Source organism: Mus caroli, chromosome 11 (genome assembly GCF_900094665.2).
Source record: "Mus caroli chromosome 11, CAROLI_EIJ_v1.1, whole genome shotgun sequence".
In the NCBI taxonomy this organism is placed as follows: domain Eukaryota; kingdom Metazoa; phylum Chordata; class Mammalia; order Rodentia; family Muridae; genus Mus; species Mus caroli.
Genome location: NC_034580.1, coordinates 48,400,324 through 48,411,639, shown reverse-complemented (window position 1 = coordinate 48,411,639; position 11,316 = coordinate 48,400,324). Strand labels below are relative to the sequence as shown.

General features: G+C 52.1%; 1 protein-coding gene across 4 annotated transcripts; it reads right to left on the bottom strand.

Moving 5' to 3' along the window:
- Nucleotides 1–976: 976 nt before the first annotated feature.
- On the bottom strand, nucleotides 977–11,086 carry Shroom1 (shroom family member 1). Of its 4 annotated transcripts, XM_029484187.1 has the most exons (9): nucleotides 10,951–11,056; nucleotides 8,643–8,727; nucleotides 4,079–5,049; nucleotides 3,942–3,997; nucleotides 2,961–3,164; nucleotides 2,225–2,773; nucleotides 2,016–2,145; nucleotides 1,622–1,894; nucleotides 977–1,512 (listed from the first exon to the last, which is right to left on the bottom strand). In XM_029484187.1, exons 2-9 carry the CDS (start codon nucleotides 8,698–8,700, stop codon nucleotides 1,180–1,182), a joined length of 2,574 nt encoding a protein of 857 aa, XP_029340047.1. In that variant the 5' UTR covers nucleotides 8,701–8,727; nucleotides 10,951–11,056; the 3' UTR covers nucleotides 977–1,179. The 4 variants fall into 4 exon arrangements, with proteins under 4 accessions (XP_029340047.1, XP_021032490.1, XP_021032489.1 ...); XM_021176831.1 differs by lacking the exon at nucleotides 8,643–8,727 and having other exon boundaries at nucleotides 2,961–3,149; nucleotides 10,951–11,086; XM_021176830.2 differs by lacking the exon at nucleotides 8,643–8,727.
- Nucleotides 11,087–11,316: the final 230 nt, after the last annotated feature.

Below are 11,316 nucleotides of genomic sequence, written 5' to 3'. Positions count from 1 at the left end.
AGAGAGAGAGAGAGAGAGCCTTTCCCTTGTCGGCTGCAGGCAATGCACGCTCCTCTTAGAGAGTTTATTAGAATATAAAATACAATGCTCGTTTATACCTTAAGCTTCTTCTCTCTTGACCCTCCTGCCTCCCACAACTCTAACAGAGGGACTCGCCATCACACGGGAGTGTGCAGGGTTTATAATCCTTCCTCATGTTTTGTTTTTTGTTTTGTTTTGTTGTTTTTGTTTTGGTTTTGGTTTTGGTTTTATGAGACAGTGTTTTTCTGCATAGCCCTGGCTGTCCTGGAACTCACTCTGTAGACCAGGCTGGCCTTGAACTCAGAGATCCGCCTGCCTCTGCCTCCCAAGTGCTGGGATTAAAGGCGTGCACCACCACGCCTGGCTTGTGCTTTGTTTTTGTGGTTGCTCTATGAGGGCTTGAACCCAGACACTCACACATGGCAAGCAAGCACTCTACAGCTCTATCTGCAGCCCTCACTTTAAGTTACTTTTATATTTATTTGTTTATTTAGGGCTGTTATGCCTGTGTGTATGTCTGTGCATTACCTGTGTGCAAACCAAAGAGTGTCAGATTCCCTGGAACTGGAGTTACAGAAGGGTGTGGGTCATATCCCATAGATGCATGAAATAAAATCCAGATGCTCTGGCAGAACAGCAAGTGATCTTAACTGCTGGGCCATCTCTTCACACACACACACACACACACACACACACACACACACACCCCAACCCTGTATCCCCAACTCCCACCCCTGCAGACTTCTTTTTCTGTCTTTTGTGGAGGCAGACCTCCCCCAACCCCGTATACCTAACCCGAAACCCTGCAGCCCTCTTTTGACGTCTTATTTTGAAGGAGAGTCTCCTAAGTTGTCCAGGCTGGCTTTGAGTTCCCTTTGTAGCCCAGATAGACCTTAAACTTGAAATCTTCAGCTTCCCATATAACGGGGAGTACAGCTACACCACCAGGCCAGGCTTTGAATACTGCAGTTTTTACGACCCACAAATTCCCAAAGAATTACAAACTTGAATAAGGTCACAGGAGAACACCGTGGGAAGATGTGTCCTAGGAAGGCCTGGTCTGACTCCTCCCTACTCTCTCAAGGGAAAGCTCTCTATAAAGCATCACCCCAGTTGTGGGTGAGCCTGGGACAATGTTCCCATCTCCGCTACCTGTAACTAGATAAGGGTAGCAAGAAAAGGTTGTTTGTTTAGAGGACAGATTGCTGGGGTCCAGGTCAGTCTGGGAGAAAGGGGATGATGGCTGAGGTCGCTCCAGATAGTGTCCAGTTGGTCCTTAAGGAACCGGATTCGATCGTCCAGGCTGCGCTGCTGTGACAGGATCCTGGCCTTGGAGGCCAGCAGCACACAATAGGAGCGCAGATGCTCTGCGGGCAGCTCCCGCTCCAACACCTGACGCAGGGTTTGCTCCCGCCGAGCCACGTGCTCCTTCAGCTCCTTAGCATCTTCTTGCTGTCGCTGCAGAATTTGGAGTCGCTGCCGCAGAGAGGCCTGGAACCACCGGGAGAGGGCGCAATGAACACCGTTGCTTCCGGGATGATCCCGGCGGTAGAAGGAAGGCCCCTCCAAACCAAGCTCTTCCCCCAACCTCAACTTTTACCCTCTCTTCAGGGTCGCTGTTTGAGCCCGCCCTAGCCATGGCGAGGTTTACACGGACCAAGCGACTGCCTAGCAGCAGCAGCAGACCAAGCACGCGCTCTAGATCAGTCATGAACCGGCGGAACCGCTCCAGCTCCCGAGGTGTACAGGCCTGGCTCACTGCAGCCTCCAGAGCTCCGTTGCGTTGGGTCCAGTCTGCGGCGGTCCCCCTCAGTCGCTCCTGCTCAGCGTGAAGATCCTGCAGCATCTTTTGGAGGAGGCGGGCTAGTTCCACCTGCCGGGAGGGCCTAAGTATTCAAAAACTGGGCCAAGTCTGGATTTCTCCAACCAGACACTAAGCCGAGGCCCCACCCAGCTTCCATCCCCCTACCCACCCCACCCCTTCCCCCACTCACTTTCTTGGCCTGGGTGTTGTTTCCTTCTGGGAATTCCTGGTCACTTGATTGGTCAGGGTCGGGGGTAGAGTTTTCAGATCTTGATGCCTCTTGGGAAGTCTGCAGTTCCTGGGTGAGTTGTCCGCAAGACCTGAGGACAAAGCCAAAGTTCTCTGAATCTTTCTGCCTTAGACTGCAGATACTCAGAATCAAGAGTTTTTAATGCTCACCCTTCCTCCGATGCGCCAGCAGCCTTCTCTCCCATCTCCTCAAGGGCTGGCCTCATCGCACTTCGGATCTCTTCGGCAGGAAAAAGCCCATCCAGCAGGCCCAGCGGTGGCTCTGGACCGGGCTGTGCGGCAAGAGTACGGCTCAAAGAGGGATCCAGTCTGGTCAGCTCTTGAACCAGCGCCTCAAAATGCCGACTAGGCCAAGTAGTCTTGGAATCAAACTGGCCCCAAGTCAGGGAAGTGTGGTGAGGGGACCCTTCAGTCTCAGAGTCTGAAGGTCTCAAGACATCGACTGAGGGAGGCTTGAGGGTTTTTTTCTCTGTAGCTGCAGAGGGGTCAGTGGTCCCATTAGTGTCAAAGGTTGGGATGTCGTCATTTGTAGTCTCTGGAATGCTTGTGGGTCTGGAGAGATCCACAGAGTTGTTCACCGCTTGCCCACAGTCCTCTGTTCCCGTGATCCCTGGAGACTCATGGAGGGGTCTCTCTGCTGAAACTGCAATCTGACCAGCTTTTTTGCTTAAGTCGTTTTCATACTGCCGGTAGGAGGTGCTGGAAGTAGAAGGGATACTGAATCAGAAAAGGCTCTGGTGCAGACAAGAGCTCAAGGTCTGGCTGCTTGCCGCCATCCCCCAACACCTGGGCATTACCAGAGAGAGTTCCCAGCCCTCTGGCATTTTTTAGATGTATATGTGTTAGGAGAGTGTCTCTCTGTGTTTGGACACAGGAAGGGATTCACCTGGTTGGGAGCCCTTGGGAATCTTGAGGTGATGGTGTTTTGGCTTCTCTCAGGAACACTTCATCATCAGGGAGGGAGGGGCCCGGAGTAGACACCAAGGTCTCAGAGATTCTCCGACCACAGCCAGCCGGTTTGGCCTGGAGGGCCTCTCCAGGACACACTCCTGTGACCTCCTTCTGAGTCAAAAACCTAGAGGCAGGGAGCCTACAGTGACCAGGAAAGAGGCCCTTCCCACTGCCCCAGACAAACAGCAGAGCATGCAGTTTGCACAAGACAGTCAGAAGTCTCAGACTGAGGCAGGTAGACTGTCCTGTAATAATTAGATCTTTGCCAACTTGAATGGATTTGGAATTACCTAGGAGACACACCTCTGACTGACTATGAGGGGGTTTCCAGAGAGGTGCCACTGGGGAGGGAAGATGTATATGTGTGAGGAGGATGTCTGAGATTGTAATCTGACTGAATGTGGGCAGAGCCATCCCATGGACTGAGGTTTGAGGACTGAACAGAAGTGGAAAGGGCGCTGAGCCCCAGCAGGAGTCTGTTTCCTGATGGAGGGTAACCAGAAGCCTCACACACCCTGAATCCATGCCTTCCTGCCAGGATGGACTCCACTCTCTTCAACCACGAGCCAAAATAAATATTTCTTCTTCAAGTCTCCACTCTTAAGAATTTGTTCACGGGGCTGGAGAGATGGCTCAGCGGTTAAGAGTACTGACTGCTCTTCCAGAGGTCCTGAGTTCAAATCCCAGCAACCACATAGTGGCTCACAACCATCTGTAATGGGATCCAAGTGCCCTCTTCTGGTGAGTCTGAAGATAGCTATAGTGTATGCATACACATAAAATAAATAAATAAATAAATCTTCAAAAGAAAAAATTTGTTCTCAACAATAGGAAAAGTAATGAATATGGGACCTGTGGTTCCTTTTAAAATCAAGACCCGTGAAAGTTGACTCCAAGAGTGTCCCTTATCTCTCACCTGGAAAGCTTGGTGTGAAGCAGTGGTCTGCGGGTGTCTGCTCTTTGAGGAACAGCCTAGAACAGGGAAACAGTGGTCTGAAACAGTCTCCCAGATGCCGCCCTCCCCCACCAGTCGACGTCTTTTATCTTCCATACCTGGACAGTGGCCACAGTCCTTTCTGAACCCGTGCAGGGACCCATGACCTCGCCTGAAACACTCTGACTCCGACCCGCAGGTCTAAGGGCATTGCCAAGACCCGCTGGCCCAGAATTCAGCTCCGTTGAGCTTAGGGACTGAGTCTCCAGCAGCCCTTTGGACTTTGCGGGCATCCCACGCTGCAACTCCTGCGTGGAATAATCTTCTCTCAAGTCCTCACCCGTGGGCCCACCACTCCAACCTACGCGATGTAATTTGCCTGGCTCAGAGAAGCAGCACTGTCGCTGCTGGCTGGAGAGACGCCCCGGGCCAGCAGCAGCCCGCGCTGGGACGGCGGTGCGTGCCGGCTCCTCTTCTCCCAGTTCCTGGCTGCTGGAGGCTGAGCGCACGTGCACCGTGGGAGGTCGCGTGGGGACTGCGGGACGCAGGCGGCCCGGCAGGCTCATGCGAAGTTCCTTTCGCTGGAAGGACGTCTCCCGCAGCACTCGTCGCTGTGCACCCTGCAACCGCTGGCGGTAGGCGGCCCGCGAGGCTGGCGGGCTGGGCGGCTCTGCGGTGCGTGCTGTAGCTTCAGCTTCCGCGGCCAGCGCGTACAACAGTGGGGTGTCTTGTCTGTTTAGTGGTCCCGGGCTTCCCTGGACCTCTGGGGACCGTGGGTCACTGTGCCCAGCGACTGCCTGCCCAGGTCGCTGAGTCGTTGAAAGGACAGCGTCCTTCGAGGTAGGAGATTGGCTGCCCCAAACCACTCGCACGTAGTCCCAGTCCAGGTAAGGGAGGCGCTCTGTGCCAGGGGACGGCGTGTGCGTCTCGGGATCACCAGACGCCGTGGAGAAAGAGCTGTAGGCAGAGTCGGCGCGCGTGGACAGCCGTCGCAAATCCAGGCTTTCAGTGGCTGAGGCCTGGGAGGTGCGGTCTCTCCCAGTACCCAGGGCCTCCATGCTTATACAGTTAAAAACTGGAGTTGGCAGACCTGGTGGTGGGGGCCGAAAAGAACAAAAAACAAAAAAATCAAAACATAGATGGGTTGGTGAGTGAAGAGTTCAGATAAGGGCTAGGACATCCTGCTGGCTCCTTTACCACGGAGAACTGGGGGGCTTACGCGTGCCCTCCCTGGTCACACGGTCCCTAGCTCTGGCATCTTCTTTCTCATCAGTATGGTAGAGAAACTTTTGAGGTTGACACGGCCTGGGCAATAGGACGCGCGCAAGTCTGGGCGTTAGGAACCTTAGTTCTGACGTAGTAGATCCACTCCCTTTCCAGGGCTTCCCTAGCGGCACCTCTGCTCGGACACCTCCCGCGGTGCTGAGACCAGGCGCATGCTCAAACTCCAGTCCCACCCAGGCTGCTTCCTGGCCATTCTGTTAGCGTCTATGTTTGATCTTTTCCTGATAAACAATGATCAAGAACATTGAGATCACAAAGGAGCCCAGAAAAGGAATGCCAGAGGCAAGGCAGGAGCAGCGGCAGCTTCACAATTTGTCCACCCCCATTTTGTGCCCTTTATGGTCCAGGTGTGTAGCATAAATACTCATCTTAGTCCTCAACCCCCTAGGTGCTTTTTTTTTTTTTTTTTCCAGATGAAAACCCCGCGGTTCTGAGGAGGAAGTGACCCGGCCCAGAGACACACACAGGTCTTAAGTGGCAGAGCCCTGGCTAGAATCGAGGCACGTCTCCAAGTTCACTGCAGCCAAAATCAATTTCCTAGAGGCAAACCCTGGCCAAAGCCCTTGCCATGGTCCCTCTTTCTCCAAGAAAACCCACAGTCAAAGTAGGAACTAAGTCAACTTCAAGTGCCATAAATTCCATAATAATACATTGGGTGGGCCGGCAACTCTGTCTTCTGTCTAGGGAGCTTCATCAGACACCCACCTCCCTCATGCTACACCCACAGGACTCAGCTTGGAGGTCATGAGGTTCTTTTGGTGGGGGGGTCACTCATCACCCCTACCCTGCAATTGTTTTTTATTTCCTCCTCCCATTCCCACCCCCTGAGCGTCCTGGGGACAGGCCCTGCCTTTATATGTCTGTCACTCAGTGCCTGGCACCAGCCCTGGCATGTAGTCAATGTTAACTAAATAGTTGGTGAATGGCAAGGGGACAGACGGAGGCATGGAGAGTTGGTAGAGGGGTGGCCTTGGTAGAAAAGAAGAGGTTTCCTGTCTCCCCACCCCCTTCTCCTCTCCCTATTAGTCTTTGGGGGGGGGAGCAACAGAATGGCTGAGGAGGCCCTGGCCACCCCGGGTTTAACCAGGTTACTCATGCATTATCAGGAAGAAACAGAGCCTGCAGGCAAGCAGGACTGGCTGGAAATTGATCTCTCCCCAGTGCCAGGAGGCAGAGCAAGGGGGAAGGCCTGTGTGGCTGCACTGGGATTGGCTGAGAGCAGCTCTGAGGTTTGAGGATCTGTGACTCCCAGTGACCTATGTTGGAAGGTTGTCTTCCTTGACCTGCTTGGTTAGGGTGCAGAAATTAGGGTGGCACACACTGGGGGTGTGGTCCCAAAGCAGGCTCATTTGAGCTTCCCAGACACTTTGGCATTCAGGTGGGCATTTCTCTGGGATGCAGTAGTCAACACATTGCTGGGAGTGGGGCCAGGAGCATAAAGCCTTCCTAAAGTGGAGAGGCAAGTGAGCCTCCACTAGACCTAGGGCCAGACTCCTGATGTGACCACACTGGGTGACTGACTCTTCATGCACAACAAGGCCAGCCCTGTTGGTTAGTCTTTACACTTGAGGCTGGGGATCTTTTCACAAAGGCCACAGGAGGGTAAGAAGCTATCAACTGAGTGACAGCCCCTAAGATAGGCAACTCTTCTAAAAGGCCTACCCTGGCTGCTTAGACACCAGTGCATAATCTCTCTCTCTCTCTTCCTAAGTTTTCTTTTCTTTAGAAACTTTTTTTTCTTTTGGCTAGGCAGTATCGGCACACACCTTTACTTCCAGCACGTGGGAAGCAGAGGCAGGCGGATCTTTCTACATTAGAGCCCAGCCTGGTCTACAGAGCAAGTTCCAGGACAGCCAGAGCTACACAGAGCAATCCTGTTTCAAAAACCAATAAAAATAAACAAATAAATAGGTTATAGGGTGTGTGTAGTATATGCACAGGTGTGTACATTGGAAGCCAGAGGTGGATGTCTAATGTCTTCCTCTACCTCTTTTCACTTTTTCCTCTGCCTCTTTTCACTTTTTTTTTTTTTTTTTTTGGAGAAAGGGTCTCTCAATTATGTAGCCTTGGCTGTCCTGGAACTTTTTAAGTAAACCAGGATGGGCTTGAACACTCAGAGATCCACTTTCCTCTACCTCCCAAGTGCCAGGATTAAAGACATACACCACCAAGCTTGATTTACCCTACTTTTTTGTAACAGGCTCTTTGTTTTGCTTTGTCTTCTTTTCTTTCTCTAGACAGGGTTTCTCTGTGTGGCCCTGGCTGTCCTAGAACTCACTCTGTAGACCAGTCGGGCTTCGTTAAAGGTGTGTGCCACCACTGCCTGGCTGAGACAGGCTCTTTTACTGAACATCATTTAGCTAGGCTAACGGGCCAATGAGTTTCAAGAATTCCCCTGTCTCTTCTCCTCCCTCCATACCCAGCAACAGCACCCTACTCTTTACTTGGGTGCTGGGGATTCAAGGTTAGGTCCTCATGCTCATACAGCAGGTGACTTACTAACTCAGCCAGCTCTCCAACTTCTCTCTTCCTAATCTTTTTAAACCCAGATCATGGGCTGGCATATGTCATTCGTGCCTGGCCATGTTGGCATGCCAGAAAAGTAGAGGTGATGAAGTACAAAGATATGTCCTCAAAGGAGGCTTTGAGGCCGGAGACATGACTCAGTGGGTAAAATGGCTGCCAAGACTCAACGTGAGTCTGATCCTGGAGACCCACTGGAGACCCATACAAGAGGAAGAACCAATCCAACATGTTCACTGGCTCTGAGTCGTGAGTGTCTTCTCTCTCTCTCTCTCTCTCTCTCTCTCTCTCTCTCTCTCTCTCTCTCTCTCTCTCTTTCCTACACCCACAAATAAATAAGAAAAATATTTTTTAAAAAATAAATCATGAAAATCTATATTAGTGAGTTTCTGTGTCCAGCATGGCCAAGGCATGAATGACCAGATAAAATCTGCTTAAGATGGCTGGAGAGATGTGCTAAGAGCACTTGCTATGATAGATATGATGGTACACACTTTTAATCCCAGTACTTGGAGAGCAGGGGCAGGAGGAGCTCTATGGATTTGAGGTCAGCCTGGTCCACATAGCAAGTTCTAGCCAAGACCTGTCTCAAAAGTATAACAAGCAAACAAACAGAATCCGAACTTGCTGCTTTTGCATGGGACCCAAATCTGACTCCCCAGCATCCACATCTGTCAATCCCCATCTGACAAATATCTGTAACTTGAGTTCCAGGGGATCCCATGCCTTCTTCTGTCCTCCAAGGGCACCTGACATGCACATGGTACACACATACATGAGGGCAAAACATGCCCATACACATAAAAACATTTTTTAAAAACCATAAAAATAAACCTTAAAAACAAAAACAGCTTAAGAGACAGAAAGGTGACTCACTGGGCAGGGCTGTCCACTGCGCAGGTCTGACAACTTGAGTTTGATCTCCAGGATCCATATACGAAGTCAGATTCAGGGGCTGGACCTGCGATGGCCCAGCAGTTAAGAGCACTGATTACTCTTACCATGGACCTAACTTTGGTTCCTAGCACCCACATGGCTCATAACCAACTGCGTGCGACTCTAGTTCCAGATGATCCAACACCCTCCGAAGGCTATTGTATGTGATTGACATAAAATAGAATAAATGCTTTTCAAATGTCAGATGCTGTCGTCACATCAGTAATCTCAGCCTACCTACAGTGAGATGGGAGGTAGAAACAAGAGAGTCAGCTGGAAGCTTGAGGACCAGCTACCTCAAGTATACTTCGTAGCAGCGGAAACAAGAGAGACCTTGACTCACTGTGAATATGCTTGGCCCAGGAAGTGGCTATCAGAAGAGTAGGCATGGCCCTGCTGGAGTGGGTGTGGCCTTGTTGGAGTGGGCGTGTTACTGTGGGTGTGGGCAATAAGACCCTCAGCCTAGCTGCCTGGGAGTCAGTATTCTGCTAGCAGCCTTCAAGTGAAAATGTAGAACTCTCAACTCCTCCTTCACCATGCCTGCCTGGATGCTGCCATGTTCCTGCCTTGGTGATAATGGACTGAACCTCTGAACCTGTAACCCAGCCCCAATTAAATGTTGTCCTTATAAGAGTTGCCTTGGTCATGGTGTCTGTTCACAGCAGTAAAACCCTAACTAAGACATTCACCCCGGTGGAAGGTGACAATGGACTCCTGAAAGTTCCCCTCTGGTGTCCATAACACGCTGTGACACTCATGCTTATACTAACACACACACATTAAAATCATTAATGAAAGCGCCAATTTATAATGAGCCATTAAGCACGTACATATATCTGTTTTCTTATTGCCCCTAACTTATCTAAGGGGTGCTATTACATGGGGTCTCTGCCCATGCAGGATTCCCATATTGTGCCCTTTGTAGGGCTTGCTGTGCCACCAGGGCCTTGGAGCCTCAGGACGAACAACACAGAATTTTCACATTTGTCCCCGGAGTGGGGATTGCAGTAGAGTCTTGCTAGAAAAATAGACTGGGATCCTGGGTGTAGAGGAAGGTACTTGTTACCTGATAAAGGAATAAGGGGGCTCGGGGCTCAGAACTAGGGCTCTTGAGGGTGGAAACACCAGACCTGGAGGATGAAGCTGGCATTAAGGGCTGAATCTTGAGTGAAGGTGGATCCAGGCAAGCAACCAGATGTGGAACTTCAGGCAAGGTTTGTTGGGAAATTTGATAAAAACAATTTCCAGTGGACAAAACCAGACCAAGGCAACACATGTAAGTCCAGGTCAGGGGACAGGAGAGGCACTGGAGAAAAGTCAAGCTCCAAGCTAACCGGGAATGAAACTGTCCTCTCAAGGGCCACCTCCCATCTGTCTTCCTGTGAAGACCTGTGCAGGCCTCTCCTTGCCTCCAGCCTTCCCTGAATACCTGAAGGGCTGTTAACTGCGCTCCCTGACTCTCCTTAGAGTCAGAGGTTCAGGGTTCAGTGCTCAGATCTTAAATCCTAGCATTCCAGGCTTGGTCTGATGGGTGAGCTTTCAGGCAAACTCCTTGGTTCTCTTTTCTAGTCTCCAAAGCTATGGGTGACATTGAACCCCTGTGCGACATCTATTTTACAACATAGTGGCTGGTTATACAGTCTCTGCTGGCCTTGGGCAGACTCTGTGAGACGCAGCTTCCAGGAGGTGTAGAAAAATCAGAGGGTAAATGACACCTAGGTAAAGATGGTCACTGCCTTGGGTACAGCACATACCCCAGGGCAAAAGCTAAGCCCTGGGGACCACAAGGGGCAGCAGAACCACACAGAGAGGTGAGGAAAGAGCCCTTGGGACACTAGGAGAGAGGTGGCCTCTGACCAGTGCATTTCTAGGCCTTTTCAGTGGGGTTCACGGACCGGGAAGATCGGGGGATTGGGAGAGACCCGGATTCTCCAGCAATCGAAGCTCAAGAACAGAGGATCCTGAGACGGACGCCACTGTGTACATTGCGTCCCTGCAACAGCTGGGCCACCTGGACAGCTCTGTCCCCTGCCAGGCCTGGCCGAGAGTAAAGGTGCACAGGGGCCCGATTCCACTGGCGCGACCGGTCTGGACTCCGGGTCGGAAGGTCCAGACAGAATGACGGTCAGTCAGGCTGCTTCGCGGCCACCGCTGTCGCCGCCCCGACCCTCCCGTCCGTGTCTCCCTTTTGGGAAGCAGATCTGTGGACCACGCGCTGTGTGTCCCCTCACCCGGTCCCGCTGCGTACCTGTGGCTCCAGCCCGAGATGCGCTTCAGGGCGCCGGCGATCCTCAGTGACATCCGAGCCCTGGGCTCCAGCTCCCGACGCCACCTCCAGTCTCCGGCCGCCGCAGGGGAGGCGCCACCTCCGGCCGAGGAGGGGCCGGAGTCTCGAGTGGCGGCAGGGCTGCGGGAGCCGCGCCCCTTCCTCTTGCGATTCTGTACGTGGCCCCAGTCCCCGGCCCTGGACCTCTAACCACCGCAGAGAACTCGAGCCGGAGGGCGATCGCAATCCTCCAAGCACTACCGGATCCGCAGGCAAGACTTAAGGACCAACAGGCTCCTCAGTGCGGAGGTCAAACCCTCCCGGAGGCAACAAAGGCTCACCTTCCTT

Bases quoted from the DNA above. Each gene is read 5' to 3' on its own strand.
- Shroom1 (XM_029484187.1), bottom strand. From the start codon at position 8,700: ATGGATCCTGGAGATCAAACTCAAGTTGTCAGACCTGCGCAGTGGACA. The intron at 3,998-4,078 runs GTATGGAAGATA...TCCCTGTTCTAG, and splicing joins GGACTGTGGCCACTGTCCAG to GCTGTTCCTCAAAGAGCAGA. The intron at 2,146-2,224 runs GTGAGCATTAAA...CTTTGTCCTCAG, and splicing joins GCTGGCGCATCGGAGGAAGG to GTCTTGCGGACAACTCACCC.